General features: G+C 49.1%; 1 protein-coding gene across 4 annotated transcripts in view; it reads left to right on the top strand.

The window, feature by feature from the left end:
• Window positions 1-1,438: 1,438 nt before the first annotated feature.
• Sur-8 (leucine-rich repeat protein shoc-2) overlaps window positions 1,439-17,802 on the top strand; it is an 83,835-nt gene continuing 67,471 nt past the window's right edge. The window contains exon 1 of one of the 4 annotated variants that reach the window (XM_077693666.1): window positions 1,439-3,067. In XM_077693666.1, the coding sequence (XP_077549792.1) occupies window positions 2,786-3,067 (282 nt within the window). In that variant the 5' untranslated portion in view covers window positions 1,439-2,785. The remainder of the gene's footprint in view (window positions 3,068-17,802) is intronic. The other 3 variants (XM_077693667.1, XM_077693668.1, XM_077693671.1) reach the window with 3 other exon arrangements.

The raw sequence follows: 17,802 nt of genomic DNA, 5'->3' as shown, positions 1-17,802 counted from the left end.
ATGCAGTTGCACAAATAGACGTGTTAACCGCAACGCACCACAGAAACGGACGTAGGAACGAAAAGTGTAACATGCATGCTCGCTGCCGTCTCGACTGGCTCCGCCTGATGTAAACAGCCGACGAGGTCAACGTTTATTGCGGATGGCAACAGTGCACACTAAGCGGCGCGCATTTCTGCGAGCATTGACCTACTTTCGCACAGCGCACAAGATTTACTACCTCTCTCGCACACTCCTTTCCTCCCCGCTCTCGGGCGCTCTCCTCCCCGCCTTCGACTGGCGGCGCAGCATCAAGTCAGGGACATCTTTTCCCGTTTTCTCTCTATTTATTTAATAAACGGCAATCAGTGCAACCTCGAGGCATCCACAACGCTGCAGTTGCGCCGTTAGCAGACGAAAACTCCGGCAGCTGAAGCCAGTGAAATTCTCCCGCAGACGACCGTTAAGTTTCCACCGACGACAGCTTTCCCCGTTGAGTAGAAGTTTTTCCCGCGCCACAAGGAAGCGCAGCTAACGGTGAAAGTGGAGGCACATGTTAGTAAACCTGCGCTCTGCCTTTTTTGTGCGCCCGCCGGTCGGTAAGGGGAGAAGGGGGAGAGGGAATTCGGCCGTGTGACCTAGTGGCTGACAGCGAGGAGGGTGAGGCCATCTAGGGTCTGCGGACCCCGGGCAGTCCCGGGGCCCGGGCCTTCGGAGACCTTCGACGGGGGCGGGGCCTAATTCCCGGCCTAGCGCGCCTCTCAAACAGACGACAGCCATGACGCGTCGTCTGCTACACTTTTCGCGCCCTGACATGCGAAGCAAGACTTTGTTAATCTGACAATTACTGAGTGCCAAGTTGCAAAAAATAAACTTGGTGGGCACATTCTAAACATTAGTCGACATTACACTAATGTGCTGCTTATTGAAGCATCTCTCGGAACGTCGGGTCTCAAGCTCCCAGCTGTGGCGCGAAATTTGTAATTTGCGTTTCGGTCGGCCGGCGGAATAGTGCTTGCCAACTTGCATTTCATGATATTTTGTACGGCTTACTGTAACAACCACACACGCACGTACACAGGGATGAAAACGAATAATCAACAACGGTAACGTCCGTTCGTTTATTTCTGCGAGAGGCCTCTCCGCAATGCTTGCCAGCGTGAGCCGACTCAGTAAACAGGAAAGGACCCTAAAGCGAACAATACGCACACACCTACAAAGATAGCGCCGACGTCGCCGTACCGGTTGCAGGCCATGCAATCTCAGCAGCGGGCTGCAGTCGAATGTGCAGCGCTTCCAAGCCACCGCTAACCCAGTGAACCTTACCCTGCCAATGCGAAGCGGGCGGGCGCCGTCTGCAACTACAGCGGAAGTCGTTTTCTGCTTAACGGAAGTTGGACGACGTCAGCACGCTAGAACGACGAACACTGGACTGGCGTGGCTGCGGACTCCGAACGCGCTCTCGTTCCAAGCGCACGGCGTCGTCTGCTGCACGAACGGAGGCCTAAACTCCGCGCTCGCGGTTGGGATCGCGGCTCGACTGAAGTGTTCGGGTTTTCTCCGCGTGGCGTCCTTCCGGGCAGCGGGCGGAGGCCCGGGCGGTCCCCGGGCGTGACGTAGCTGCCCGGGGGTCTCCGTTTAGTGCGCATCGGCGACTACGCAGACGGACACTTTTCCCTGCGTATGGCCGCGGATGCAGCAGGCGCTTTGCAGCTGGGGGATGCATTTTCGTGGAAAAAACTGAGTTCGCAGGCGGAATTTGCAGCGGATTTTGCAGCCTGAGGAGCCTGAAGTGCAAAGGAACTCCTGCAGTGCCAAGAATGAGCAGAAGCATAAATAGGTGAGGCGCAGCAGCAAGTTTTCGGCACGGTCGTTGCAGCGCTCGGCGGAGTTCGCGAGCCGCAGATACGTCCAGGCTCTCTTCGGAGTAGAGCGCACTCTTGAAACCAGGTAGCGCTACTAGTCTAAGCCTAACAGCGGACGACGCACCGTAGCAGAAACCGTTCCCGAAGTGGGAATATAAATATATTGGTCGTGTCAGTGGCTTATCCGAACGTTATGGCATAGCGAGAACGTTCATCTGCAGTTTGGATGACAGACAGCGGTCTGTCGCGACAGGGGAGCTTATTTCGGCCAACTTTTTGCACACCGGCCCAAGACTGGTTTCGCAACGGGCGAAGCTGTGAGATCGCTTCGCTGTTGGATCTGCGCAACTCTTGGCTACAGCGAAGCCATGTTACGCTACCGTGCGCAGTGCTCGCCGCCTGACATCGCAGCGGAAGGCCGCACCGAACTTTACTACGGCAGCGCCACTTTAGCGTGAAGCATTTGTTTATTTCGGCGTTGTTTTGATTTCACGTGGGCATTGTCAAAGTCGCGCGAAGTTGTGCGCGCGGCTTAACCTCGACGCCAGCGGAGTCATCTGTCGTCTGGCGAAAGTCGTCTGCAGCAAGCTGCGGCAGCGAGCGCGTTGCCCGACGATAAAAGAACGGCTCGTCATTTCGGAGATCTCTTCGAATATTGTTTGTTCAGCCGGTCTTCCGCGCCCCCAACTCCGAACTTGGGACAAGTTTCGGCGGAGTTTAGTGGAGCGGGGAGCCCGAAAGTTTTCGCGTAACCTCGGCTCCAGCGATCGGCCTGACGTTGAACCAGCCAACCCCACGCCGTGTGTGTTGTGTGCGTTCGTGTGTTCGTGCGTGTGGTTTGTCGGTGCGCCGCCGCCGGTTGAATGGGCCTTGTCGTAAGCGAGTAGTAGCGATCGGAGCACTGGCCCGATGCTGATGTCCGAGACGGCGGCCGGCGAAGCATGCGAAAGTTGTCCAAGTCGAAGAGCGGCGGTGACAAGGCGTCCGGCGGAGGCCAAGAGGCGACGGCGCTGCGTCTAGCCAGTTACCGCGGCGAAGCGGCCGGCGGCGGCTCGGTGTCCGTGCCGTCGACGGAAAGCCCTAAGGTTAGTCCTAGCTCGCCCGAGGACGATCACGGGGCAAGTTCGTCGGCGGAACCTGTTGCCGCGGCAGCCGCGGCGTCGGACCAGCGCGGCATGAGCGGGCTCGACCAGCCGTCGACCAGCCGGGGAGACGTTGTCAAGGTGCGTACTACACGCCACTCCCGGCGAACCCCGGGTTGGGGGGGAGAAAGACACGAGTCCGTGTGTGTTTGGGGCCTGGATCGTGGCTGCCCTTCCCCTCGTTTTTCATCGATTGTTTGATGCCAGCTGGGGGCATTAGCATTTCGGCGTGCGCGCTGGCGTGGGGGCTGTCACGCCGGGGATCCCAGCCCCGCTCCGCGCGTGAGAGCACGCCCGCGAGAGCGCACGCCGGCCGGAGTCGAGGCGCCGATAAGGGCCAGGTGTCAAACGACGCGAGCCGCTTGTTGGGAGCGCCGCTTTCTCGAGACGAGGCTTCTTCGGTGGGCTTAGCTTCCCAAGCAGTCATTCGCGATGACCGCGAGCTCTGGCTCGCGCCGGCTAGAGCGATCGAGCTATTTCTAACCATTGCTTTGCAAACCTGTCAAGTCCGGTCGTGGCGACCCCGTCTTTCCCAACTCTGGCTGGCGGTGACAGTGATCGCCACACCCGACGTGATTTCGTGGAAGTGAATCCTTCAACCCCACGCGTTGGCGTGCGCGCGACAAGTTTGTAATGTATACAAAAATAACGTTTGGCTCGATTTGACTATCGGAAAGCTCGCGATCACGGAACTTCTGCGAAACTAATTATCTCGTGGTAAATTATATATTATCGTCAGCGCACTATCGTTGCCTTGATTGCTGTTATATTCATAATTCAGGTACCAGTGAAAACGAACACAGGCGAACTGTAGGGGACTAGTGTTTGTCGTGTGTTGGTGTTCAGCATGAAGATGGGCAACATTGCAAAAATGCTGACTTTTAATTCAACTGACAGAGTTGCTTCCGACGCATCGATAACCACGTATGGCCCCATACTGCTTTGGGTGTGGCAGACATTGTTCTAAAAAAAAAAAAGGTTTCAACTTGTTAAGACCTAGTTAGTCAAGGCTGTCACGTGTCCTCGTCCTTAGCACTTTGCGATCATGTCAGCCTGGCAGTAACGAATTTAGATGTTTGCAACATTTTGGCATGTGTGGCGTCAGGCATGCTCGCACAAACTGACTTCCTGACAACGGCTTCAGCACGTAGAAGCAGTTTTGCCCGAAAAGGGGGTGGTGTCACCACCATATGTGCATGCAAAAGGTGACTTATTATTTAGGTAATAGGTAAATATTCATTCCATTTTTCCGTGACGTGACGTGGTAACACATTTGAGGTAAAGCAACACGATCGGCAAACATGATGGCTTTTCTGCATACGAAATGGACTCGTGGAAGGCAACATATTTTTACAAAACACATTGTATATAGTGGATCCTGGAAATTCTGGGCTACAATGCGGCTACAAGCACACAGCTGTGTAGGAGCGGAACAGCACATTGTGTTTCACAAATCCTGCGGATAATATAGATTGTGCTCAATAATTTTAGTTTATCTCAGTGTTTTTATTTATATTTTGTTTGATTACTATGGGTGAAAAACGTACCCTTATAAAATGTAGCTGGCTCAGTTCTTCCACAACATGCCAAGACGGAAGAGAGGATTACAAGAACTGCGGGAAAAATGAGCGAAATTAATTTCTGGCGCTCCAATTGAGAAGGCTGGGCCGTTCATGGCTGAACACAAGTAGCGATATACCTCTTGCAAAACAAGCTTTTACTTTCCATCCAGCCTGGTATTGAGAGGCTATGGTCAACTTTCTTTTTTTTTTCCACCACTTGTTGCAACTACTACATTCCTCACGTTTTTGCCGTGCTGTGCAAGTGAAGCCTCTCGGGGCAGTCGTACTTGAGCTATTGATTCAGCGCGGTGGTTATCTGCTGGAATTTGGCAGATAACGCGCGGTGTGCGGCATTGCCGCCGATAGCCCCGGAAGGGAGTTAAGGATGTGTTCTCACTGTGTGCGGCGGCCCATTGGAACGCATGTGCATTTTGCTACTGTGAGCCCCGACTTTTGTACGCAAATGTTTCCTTTTGTAGTCGTACACTAGCTAAGGCCGGGTTCAGTTGCCGCAACTGTCGTAATAACTTTAAAGAATGACGTCATTTCACGCCCCAGCCAACCGAAATGCGTGACATGCCGTTTTTTTACGTCCATAGATCACGATATGGCTTTTGCCTCGGTAGTCTGAACATAGCCTTGATCAGTTATTGTTAGTACAAGTATTCAGATGTAATGGAATAATGTTTGTCGGGAGGTGTACAGAGGGGATGGCTGAAGGTTGTAAAAGTCGAAGTTGTGCTTTAAATAACGGACTGAAGGGACAGCTGGACTGTAACACACACCGTAATCGAGTGCTCATGGCTAATTTACACACGCAGCTTACTTTTGTGCATGACAAGTAACTGGGCTCTCATTTTTCTTTCTCTTTCATGCCAAGTGAGGGCAGCACTTAACAGGGTGCACGTTGAGTCTTGTGCATTAGCACTGCAGTGTTTTGCAAACAAGGCAGGTATAAAGCGTTGACTGTTTACAAATCTTAGCAAACACCAAATGTTTACATTTTCTGCACGTCAAATATAATGCCAAGTGAGCCGCGTTTCTGTGCGGTCCAAGTGAGATTGTACCTCAGGCATCAATTTTCCTTGAGTAGTGAATGCCAGCGATTTAATTAATGAAACTGCAGGTCTGACAAATGTTTGCATTATTTCACAGCCAACCTAAAGTTGATTTGTAATGTAAAGGCAGACGTGGCGACTTTGCCTTTTACATCATTCTTTAGCACTTGCTTGGCAATCTAAGATGCTTTCATCACTAAGACGCTGACAGCCAGTGATTTTGCCTCTCTCTATTTCTCAGTTGCCCTTCAAATTGTTTGTGACGCAGAATAAGAACTCGTGAACAGTGAATGTGGTACAGGTTTGAAGCATTTCTGTGTTGCAGCAGCGGTTGAGGTAACATGTCAGAAGTTGCCAAATGTCCCCAACCGACTTTTGCAAGCACCTCTTCATTCAAAAAGCAGCTGATGGCTTGATTTAACGACTTGTGACATCACAAACCATAACGCTGAAAACAGTCTGTAGTGGTAACACGTACTTTTACATTGTTGGCCCTTTCTAGTTTATTAGAAATCAGCGGCCCTTTGGTGGGGTACATTTGTGTTTTGCGCATGCGAGCATGTGGTTTGGACCAACTCGACCACCTGTTGTTAGTGCATTCCTGAGGGTCCAACTAAGTGGCCTTTTGTAGGGATATGTTCGTCTAGCTGTAAACAGTGGCACGGTATCCATCGTAGCTGTATATTGGTTTTACGGTGTACATCCTGAAAGGTAATATGGCCTGGTAAGAATAAGCCACATATATAATAAAAGGCCCCTTAATATAGAGCCCTAGGGACTTCAAGGCAAATACTCTTGGAGGTGTTGCAGCATTAGGTGTGGTATTTGTTCACAGACATAAAGCAAAGCCTGGAAGTGTGACATGTTCAGAATTGGAGATAATGAAGCAGCTGATAATCACCAGTCGGTGTTGTTTCTCAGACTAACGAATGACTATGTAATCACCTTTCTGGACTGGTAGTTGCATTTGTTTCATCGGTATGATTATTTGCATTGCTTTTAATTAATGGCGTGATGCATCCCTACATCAACTACTCAGAAGGCAAAACATTTTTTTTTGCTTGAAAAATGCGTCTTCCCAGTTTGCTGAATAATGACCACGCATTGAGCAGGCATATAGTGTAGTGCGGTGAAAGCACATTGGTTACATTGAAGTGGTTTTTGTAGGCGCCTAAACATGTTTAAACCATAGCTGCATTCAGAAGATGCAGCTATAGTTAACACACTCATACCAAACGAAATGTGGGGCTTACACAAAAATCATGCACCCCTCCATCTAACATAACTACGGTTGAAGCGAGGCTTTCTCGTGGTGGATTCTTTGGTTGACATCTGAGTTTGGACTGAGTTTCAACCGTGTCGAAATGGAGCAATCGGACAGACGCTGGCTTCATAACTCGAGGCACCCAAGTTTTCAATTCACTTCACCCACAATCATTCGTCATCATCGTCAGAGAAGGTTGGCCTTCCTGCCAGGCGTTTTCGCGTGGCATCAGTGAGAACAGTAAAGCTTCGCTTTAGAACATAATTTTATGTATGGGAGAGATCTGGTGGCTAAAATTGTGATCCTGGGAGCTCACGGGAAAGGGATAGTTCGGAAGGCAACCAACTAGTACAATTACATCGTGTCACTGCGGGCCCTTTTTACTTTGACCGGAAGAGTATTGTAGAATCGCTGAACTGAGATCCTAATTAAAGGGACCCTGCAACACTTTTTTCATCTTTTTTTGAAATCCTAAATGCTTTCAAAACGGAGTCACCCAACACACCCAGTACTTAGATTAGGTGGTCGCTAAGTAGCTCAGCCATAAGTTACTGCTCTATGCCCATCAGATATCTTGGAAACTCGCTCAAAAGCTTTTTCTCTCTTTCCCGGTCTTGACGTTCTTCGACGGCCCGAATTACGTCACTGAGACCATGCAGCGGCTGTTGGCCGGTTTTCATTCAGTTGCAGCAGTGAACGGTTTTCGATCGCAACTTTAAAAATAAAGCCACAAAAACAAAGCAGAAACTGAAGGCGTATCTGGTGCGACGAACAAATCACGCGGTACTGCTCCGTGCTGGCGATAACTGTAGCTTTCGCAGTGCTTCCAGACGCGAAGGAAAGAGTGAAAGCGTTTATCAAGTGTTGCAGGGTCCCTTTAACCTTGGCGTAGTCTGCCGAACCGTGATGTGTTGTGTGCGCACTGTCTGCTTCCCCTACGATTTTTAGGAGGTGCCTAGCGGTCGGGAACGTCGGTAAACGTCAGGGAAGGCGAACTTAGGCACCACGAAAAATAAGGAAGCCGTTAGCGAATCGCACAAATGCGCGCGCGCAGAAACGACACACACACGCACAGACGGGATTCAAGTGCGGGAAAATATTACAGCGGCGGTACTTTGGAAGCTTGAATTGCTTCACGAATAGTGGCGTGCTGTTTCTATTTGCTACACGCGTTTACCTTCTAGGTATTAGATTTTTACAGTACAGTAGACTCCCGTCAAAACGAACTCGAAAGGACCATAAAAATTTGTTTGTATTATCAGAAATTCGTCTTAAGCGGAGGTTTTTTGCATTGTGGACGTTACAAAAGAGAAAAAAAGTGTTGTTCGTCTTAGGCATGGGGATCGTCTTAACCGATTCCGTCTTAATTGGAGTCTACTGTATGTGAAAATTAAGGATACTGACGGGAAGTAATAAGAGACGACGGCAGGACGATGCTGGGAGAAAAGTTGGCTTTGCCGCAAGACGCGCCCTTTCTCCCGGCTTCGCCGCATCGTACGCGCTCTTGCGCTGGCTTTTTCGCACGACGCCCGGGCTATGCAAAAAAGCCTTCCGCATGTTAAGAAACTTTATTTTTCTTGCGCAGGCCCAAGTGAAATCAGAAAAAAACGTTATCGTTTGAAATAAATGGATCGGCTCGTACTTTCACCCTGTTTTTGTGCACCAGCTAAAAAATTGGCGCAGCTCGCAGTAGTGGTGCAAGGCTGGAGAAACAGCAGAGCTGGCGGCCCCTCTCCCTTCGTCGCAGACCCGGCTGTTGCACCTTATACGTATTTCCGCACTTGTCGCTGAACGGTTCCCATGACTGGCAGGCCGGGATCGTTTTGTTCGCAGGCCTTAATATCTCTCCCAAAGTGGACCGCGTTAGCACGCCGTAGAACCCTCGGCAACCGGCTTTCTCGAACTCAGCGTCTCTAGCTCGCGAACTCGGCGTCTGTGCTCCCCACTTCAGGCGCGACCGCACGTGAACTGGCGAGGAGAAAAGCGCGCGAGATGGCGCCACGAACGCTGGGCAGGGTGTTCTCTAAGGTAGCGCTGGCCGACGCCGGGCGCTCCTCACAAGGCGCAGGCTCACGTTCACCCGGCATTTTTTCTTGGTATTTTGTTCTGGTAATGCTGGACGGCGGAACGAAAAGCTTATGCTGCTAGCTGTTAAAAGAAGCAGATAAAAGCAAAGATACTTTCGGTACTGAGCAGCACAGGAGAGACCAGCCTTGACCGCCCATGCCTTTCACGTGAGTACTGTGCTCAGCTTTGTTGATTAATTAGACATCGGCAGTATTGAGCGCCCCAACTGTGAGCTGAAGTGCAAAGCTATTTTTTCTTTTTCTGAAAAAGGAAGGCGTATCAGGTACAGAAAGAAAAATACTAGCCACTATAATAATCGTTAAAAAAAAGAACCTTGAAGAATAATAAAGCATGGCTTGAGGCATGTCCTTGCATTAATGTGGGCTAGTTGGTTACTCAAAGTGTGACGCATATTTAAAAACAGCGCAGTAAGGACTGGACTAAGGGCGGAGGACGAGCCCTATACGGTGTGTGTCCTCCGACTTTAGTCCAGTTTTTACTACGCAGTTTTTAAATATTCGCCACAGTTTGAGGCCCGTTTTTCTTCAAGGATAGATGGACGTTCCGAGGCAGTGAAAACAGCGCTGTTTTTGGTATAATTTGTGCGTTCTTAGTACATTGTATATTCTTCTGAATTCCGTGTATATTTCTTATAGAGTGCATCGGTCGCTACGTTAGACCGCTCCTGCGTTGGCTAGGCAATTCAACCAGGGCAATCACTCGGGGAGAACATGGCGAAGAAAAAGAGAATTCAGAGGGAGTCATTCGCTGAATACCCCGGGTTTTAGTTTAATGATGTCTCACTGTAACATATCCCGGCATATAGTGTAACTTTTGAAAAAGTTTAAATGTAAGCAACAACTCTGTGTGACGCACATTTCCCAGTTTTCTATCTTGTGATCTCCTGCAGTTTCGCACTAGAGCACGCCCACGCGAATATTACAAGTGTATAGACCTTTTTACTTCTTCGTTCTGGGCGCTGCCATTATATCAGTGGGCTATGCTAGCGGCCCCATAATTGGCGCAGTGTATAGGAAGATGTCACTACGCATGCGCAACACAGCCCAGAGCATATCCTGTTCCTATAGGCGCGCTAAGCGTGGTATAGCAGTGAGGCGGCTTTGGCTGCTCGCATTCCGTCACATTTGCTGAACCGCAAATCCGTGGTTGATGACATCTACTGTACGCGTGCGCCTGTCTGGCTGTTCGTCTCAGATGCGTGGCTTATGTATGGCCTGCTACTGTCGAGTGTTATGTCTGACGCATCAGCTCACGAAGGGATATGAACGAGACAAAAATTTGGGCTGGATGCTACATATTCAAGCACAGCAAAACAGCGAAAAAGACGGGACCAGGAAGAACATCAGGACGAAGCGCTAACAACCAAAAATGCTTTATTGCCGCTAACGGTTTATAAAGGCATGAAGAAGGCGGGGAACCAGAAAGCAAACAAAAGATTGCAAACTTTACGAGGCGAGCGAATCGGACAGATACCTAATTTATTTTGATAATGGGGCCAATGACTCGAAATTTGCGAGGCGCACCGAATTTGTAAACGCGATGACACAATGGTGGGGGGCTTTAGTGCATTGGGCTTAAAGCGATAGCCAAAGGAGGCATAGGGGTGTGGTTAGGCTCTATTATTTACTACGGTTAATAAAGTTAAGATTTTTTTTAAATATAAGGAAGAAAGAAAGAAAGAAAAACACGCGCCCAGAGTGGGGACCGAACCTACGCCTAACCACACCCTAACCACAGCCTAACCACACCCCTATGCCTCCTTTGGCGTTGTAGACTGCCGACCTATGTTTCTGTATATATATATATATATATATATATATATATATATATATATATATATATATATATATACACTCGTTACTGGATAGCAACACACCATGTCGCGAACACCTCATTTCTCGGGAGGATGTCCTCTGTCCCTTCAACTCAAGCATCCCTCTCGCCTTCGTAAGCGCGTCAGTCTAGCTGGCTTCGCCGGCATTCTTAGGCGTTGAAAGCAACAAAAAAGCATATTCATCATTCTCTCTCGTACGCGTTTTGTTACGTCGTCGAAAGCGAAGAGAACCGCGCGGATCGAGTTATTCTAAGAACTGCTTGATGTACGGATGATGTACGGGCTGGGACGAACTTCTGGTGTGAGCACAAGAACTCCGCACGCGAGACGTGGTCCAAAGTACCCCGGGCGGTCCGGACTAATCCGTAGCCCCCTCCACCACGCGTGCTTCATCTCCGCGCAAGATTAATGCTTTAAATTCACACTGAGGCCCTGCTTGTGGACTTTCGTCGCGTGCCACTAGGGCACCCTTGGGGAACCGCTAGCGGGATCGGGAGGATCGTGGGGTGAGAGGGACATCGGATCCATCCCTCAGTGCCCGCAAGAACGTTGCGTGTGTGCCGTAACCGGTGTTTCACGCCTTAAAAAAAAAAAAAAAAGAAAAAAAGAAAAAAAAGAGAAAAGGGTGTCTTCTTTTTTGGGTCTGTGGGGAGCTCTTACTGTGGCCTCGACAGTGAAGCCGCTCATTTCACCGCAAGTGGCACATGCAAGCTTCTTTTGCCGAAAAAATAGGCCTGATTCAAAGTGCTAGCGCGTATACAGTTCACGCTGCGTGAGTCAGAAACTTTTTTTGTCCTTTCTGCGATATCAGAAGCTGGATTTGGTAACTGCAACCGACGACCTTGTGCCCTTTTTTCATGCGCATACGTTACTGTACTTCGTTAAGTGGGGCCATGAATGCAGAACGCAATCATGTTTTGTGTGAAAGAACCAGCCTTTGGAGATGCAATGAACGCCATTCCGGCCTCGGAAGACGCATTTATCGAAAAATAAAGACACGTTTAAAAAGTTTCAATTTCAGTGGCTTAATATTAGGAATGCTAAAAACAGTGGTCAGTATAAACACTTTTTTTTACTTGCGCTGGCTGCACTGGTGCAAACGCAGCAATATTCGCCATGAGATTCGAAAACAGCCATTAGAAATTTTGAGAAGGGTAGAATTTCACCCCAAGCGCAGCGCCTTCCTCAATCCTTTACTGGGTCTAAACTCCGCGAGGTCTTTCGTATATGGACGCCAGCACACTCGTCTTTGCCAGGTAATGAGCACGCTCACGAAGCGGCCCGAGGTTTCAGCTACCCGGACCGCCTCGATCTTGATGAGCAATCGCTACATACGGGGGGCAGGGACAGGCTTGTGACATATAGGGACATCACCGCTCACTATCGCTTAGGCCGCCTGAAGTAGCCGCCGGCGCATCCCTCCCTCAGTCGGTGGCAGTCTGTGGCCTGGCGACTCTTGCAGTCCAACACCTTCCCGAACCCCGTAGCCTACAGCCGCCTATACCCAGACCTTTACAAAGAGCAATGTAGATGGTGCTCGGAACGAGCCAACCTGCAGCACATGGTATGGGCCTGTCCCGAGAAACCACAACGCACATCACAGACAATAGTGATAAGGACTCTGGAGCAATGGGAGGCCGTGTTGCTCAGCTCCGACCGAGAGACTCAACGCCGCCTTGTCCAACTGGCCGAAGATGCCGCTAGGGCTCACGGGCTCCTGGCCGCCATCTGACGGGGAAGGACCGTCGAACGCTCCCTTTCGTCCCCTTCCCTCCCCCAGTTTGGGCAAAATAAAGTTTTCTCATCATCATCGAGTTATAATAGGCGGCGAGAGTGTCGCGCTGCTAGTGTGGATGATCCGCTGAGCGTGGCAGGAAAATGCACACTGTGGGCGCGCTTCCTGGCATTTTGGTTGCCGTATGTGCGCATGAAAGGTGCAGACAACAAAGGTATGCTGTCGTCCGGTTCCTCAACGTTCAATGTATTGCGTGGAAGCGGCAATAAGCGTTCACTACTGCGTCGAAAAAACGGCGACCCATCGGGAGTCTCAGAACGGCCGATATAATGTCAAAGAACCTGTACGTCGTGGTTCGTAGCAAGCTCGATCTATCCAGAGTATCACTTTGAAACTTCAATAAAAACAGAAATAGGGACAAATCAGGCAGCCCTCATCTCTGGATTTAGTCTATGACGGCAGTTTAAATCGCTTTAATTGGTAACATGACGCATTATTTATTGAATTTACGGGATGCCCGGTAACAACGCTTCACTGCCCGCACATGTTTTGTAAGAGCTTAAGATATTTTTTTTGTGTGTGTGGGTTCTAAAGGCAACATGAAATTTCTTAATTCTAACCCCGCAGAAATATAAATGCCAACGTTCAAACGGGTTTTTTACGCGCAGGTTTGTTCGTTTCATTGCTTCACCGCTGCTCGTTTCATTGCTTCAGCATATTCAAGACGAACCAGCATAACCGCCTTAAAACAAACTCTATCTCTTCAACCGCTTGCTTCGCGGCGCATAATTTCTCGCCTCTGCCTCCTGCACACCTTTTACTTCACTCGGTCAGGACACGCCCTCCTGAAACGCCCGTTTCGGACATCGTCCCGTATATCCCACACTCGCCCCTTGGCGGCGATAAAGGGCCGCACGACGGCGATGAGCAGCTCATTCTTTCCCCACACCGTCACGCTTTGGAACGCGCTGCCGGATAACATTGCTTCGTGCAGCGATCGCACAAAATTTCGCGAAAAACTAACGTATATCAGCAACCCAACCGATGCTACCTAAACACCCCACCTGCCTTCTTCGTATCTCCTTTTCACTCTTCTTTCCTTATCTGTTATTACACTCCTGTAAAATTTATTCTTAGTCTTGGTGTAGTCACTTGAGTGTTCATTCCTGCTTTTATTTCCTTCTAGTGTTGTTTCTAGTTACTATGTGTGACCATTGTCGCTTTTTTATATGTTACAACCTCGACGTACGCCTTGTCACTTGAGTGTTAATTTCCTTCCTTTTTATCTCCTCTTTTGTTCTCCCTTGTTAACTTGTGAACATTTTTACTTTTTTACGAAGTTGTTGAAACCCCGATGTACGCCATCACTTGAGTGCTGATTTTTGTCTTTTTATTTCCTTTTTTCTGTTATTCCTTGTTACATTTTTGCGAAGATGTTACAACCTTGATGTACGCCCCCCCTTATGTAATGCCTCCTGGCCCTTAAGGACGAATAAATGAAATAAATGAAATGAATGTTCAAACAGTGTCCGATTGCGGGACGGGCTATTGTTGCACGCCAGGAATAATGTTTCATCTATCTTGAGTGAAATTTAACGCCAAGAGGGAGGTGACTAAACATACCAACGTTATCGAAATTACGATCGTAGTGAACGTGCACCTTGGGGAGTGCAATGGGAGGGCTGGTAGGGCGCTACGACTGTCACCTCGCTTTGAGCAACTTTTGCCGTGGATCTGCACTTGTGCGTAAAGCCGAGTCTGGGATTTAATAAAAAATAACTTCGGCATTCACATGATAATAAAAATCTCTTGCTATTCCTTAGTTTTTCAATTCGATATTTTCAACGCACCACCACGCTATCTATGCATAGAGCCTAAGAATTTAAAAATGGCTTGTATTCTAAAAAGGTAGTACTGTTCGTACCTTGTGATACTCTGGTGGTAGAAAAAAAAAAAACTATTGGAAGGTTGTTTCAGTGGTATGTACGTTCAAAACCGAATGAACCCCCCCCCTCCCCCCCCCCCCCCCCCCCCTTCGTTGCCAAAAATTTTATTTTTTAGGCTCCTAAGGTGACATAATAAATGTAGCTCTTCTGCTCCAAATCAAGGTTCTTGTGCTCCTAAATCACGATTTCGCTGTTCCAAAAACTGCTCCCAAATCTGATTCAGCTGTCTCACCTTCGATAAGAAAAGTTTAAACTGTCGAAACAATGTTTATAATACGCTTCACGCTCAAGCGGTGACCACGGCGACGATGTTTCGTAGAACTAAACTGGCGCAGTATCCCGCAACGGCCGCTCACTATACCGTTTCTAGATGAAATTCGCAAGCAGAGATAACTATCCCATTGCTTACTGCCCAACAGGTGCACATATTCGTTGTTTTATCGCGTGCACAACACATCCTGCACTGTGCGCAACGTGAACGAGCAGACGACTCGAGAGCGTCATCCACACTAGCAGCGGTTTGTCCCGCCGCCGCCAGGGGCGACTGTGTTCAATCTCGGGGCGATATGCTCATTTTTTCTACTAACTTAGAGCTTGAGTAGCACTCTGTAGTGGTTTGCACAACATTGCACTAATCTGCACCAGTTCAGGTAAAAAAATGCTCCTTTTGATTGATTACCATCAGGTTCAATCAGGTGTCACACGGCACGCACTATTCTACAGCTTTTACGTTTCCAGTTTGTAGTTTTGTGAGTTTTGTGAGGCGGGAACATTAGCCCCCACAAAGCCCCATTCGTTGCCAATCACCCGAGCGGGCATGTCCATGAGGAAAGGAACAACGACATTACAGGGGGGAAGTGCTGCGCCATCTGCGCCACGCTGCGCGAATCCGCTTTTCCTGCGCCATCCTGCTCCAAAAGGCAGTACTATTGCGGCGAAACTGCTCCCAAGGGCGGCCGCAAAATCTGAGATGATGTGAAGCAATATTGAAATGTGCTACGCCGGCCGTAGTGAGCACTAGGGGCTCGTTGAGTTGTCATTCACAAGGTGGCGCGGTCCAGCGCTCTCTGTAAAGCGCTAACGTAGTGAGTCACTCGTCACAATTTCCTGGTCTCCGAGCGGTGGCGCGGTTTCACGGGACTTGGGAGTAATTACTTGAGGTGCGGGCAGTGCGCGAACGTTGCCCCTAAGTGCAGCTTCACCGCACAGCGCGCTCCGCCGTGGTGCAAGCGTCGTCACCAACAGTCGCTGCAATCTTCCCGCTCAGAGACAAAAAATAATAAGAAAATAGTTTTACTGTTTTCTCGGACCCTCGCCATTTCATCTTATCGCAAGTTCGCGTGCCATTCCGAAGGTTATAGGTGTCGCCGTGCCCGGCTCGGCTCTGGCACAACGAGGGGGGAGATTCTGTTAAGGGAACCCTGCAACACTTTCAACTTTTTTTCGAAATCTCAGATACATGCAGAACGTGGTCAACCAAAACGTACAGTACTTAGATGAGGGGTCGCAAAATAACTCAACCAAAAAATTACTGCTCTGTGCTCGTCAGATAATTTATAAACTTGCTCAATGGGTTTTCATCTCTCTCCCGGTCTTGGCGTTCTTCGGTTGCCTGGAATGACGTCATTACAGTGGTGTAGCGGCTATTGGCCGGCTTTCCGTCAGTTGCAGCAATAAACGCATTGATAGCCGCTTAAAAAAAAAAAAAAGAAGAAAGCCACTAAACGCAAAGCAGAAACGGAAGGCGGATCTGCTGCGACGAGCAAATCACGCAGTGCCGCTCCGTGCTGGCGGTAACTATAGCTTTCGCTGCGCTTCCAGACGTGAAGGAAAGAGTGAAAGCCTTTGTCATTAAGTGTTGCAGAGTCCCTTTAAGCTAGAAGCTATCTGCAAGTAATCATGTAGTAGGTGTGACTTAATCTACAGCACGTTTTGGCAGCGAAGCTGTTTAGCAAATCGTAGTTTTTCGTGGCCGCAGTTAAAAATACCGAGAACGCAGTGTCTAGAGCCGTCCGACGGCACTCTAGCTGATCGCTGCAGGCATGGCTAGAGTGCCGTCCGACGACGTTCCAATACTTGAGACTACGCTATCGCACTCTGAAGCGTCTGTCGTTGTAGTTTAGAGGATCCGTTTTAGCGTCTTGATCCCAAAGTCGGTGGTTCGAGACCGGCTTTTGCCATGGTTTTTTTTTTCATTATTTATTTGAAGTGTAATTTTGATACCTTAGGTTAGTTTTGGTGTTTTAAATGATTTCTTTGTGTGCGTTAGACCATGTTATGTTATGTTTAGGTTAGGTTGCGTAGCTTTACGTTATCTAGAGCGATGTAGTGCCAGACGCGGCAATTTTGTTGCAAAACGCCGGTGGACGTCGATATAGTGGAGTGCTTACAATACCGTCGGACGGCACTCTAGACACGGCCTACCGAGAGCGCGCGCACGTGAGCCCGGGCCTCGGGGAGACCACCCGGCAGTTAACAAAACCTAGAAAATGCGTAGCGCTCGTGTGCGTGCCTCGCGACGACCGCCCAGCGTCCCGTGCGCACGTTCGTCAAGCCAAGCATGCCCACTTAGGGAGATTGGCCAAGATTGCGGCGACCGCCTGGTAGTTAAAAAGCCAAGGAAATGCCGAGCGTTCGTGTGTGTGTGCCTCACGGTGACCGCCCAACGTCTCCGGCGCATGTTGGTCAGGCCAAGATTGGCAAAAAAAAAAAAAATAAAATACGGCGTTCGGCGTCATTCTGGCAACACTTGCTCGGAACGAGAAGGACACGTCATAGCGTACGCTCATCCAAGGTGATGTCCAGTGATTATCACTGGACAACGATGATAGAGAAAAGGTCGTTGCGGCAACGAAGAAGCAGCAAATCGGCTGCAATCGTGGACCTTAACTGTCGTGGTAGTCGTGGAGGTTGCTTACAGCTTCGCTCCATTCAAGTCCTACAGGTTAGTGTGAGCTTCCTTCAATTTTTTTTTTTTTTTGATGGGGGAAGGGGGCTTCCTCATCCTTTACCCCATCCTCCCTCCCGTAAGCCCGCTGTTTAATCTCGAAAGAAAGTGCTGATAAACACTGGTAACTTCGTTCTTTGGGTAAACGCAGTTGAACGGTATTTTTTACGTACATAGAAACATGCGTTACTTGTTTAGTAGAACGGGTAATATGCTATTATCCTTTTTTCTTGTATTTCGTGGAAAGCGACACTAATTTTTAATTTCTCTGGGGTCGTCAGAACGGGTAAAACGCATGGGTATCTCTTTTTTTCGTGAATTTCGTGAATAGCAACACTGTAATACAGGGGCGGAAAAGCTGCGCCATTTTCGCCATTGAGCG

This window comes from Haemaphysalis longicornis, unplaced genomic scaffold, assembly GCF_048455015.1.
Source record: "Haemaphysalis longicornis isolate Haplotype H1 unplaced genomic scaffold, Haemaphysalis longicornis Haplotype H1 scaffold_12, whole genome shotgun sequence".
Lineage (NCBI taxonomy): Eukaryota > Metazoa > Arthropoda > Arachnida > Ixodida > Ixodidae > Haemaphysalis > Haemaphysalis longicornis.
Note: the sequence above shows the minus strand (reverse complement) of the source record. Positions and strands in the feature narration are given on the sequence as shown.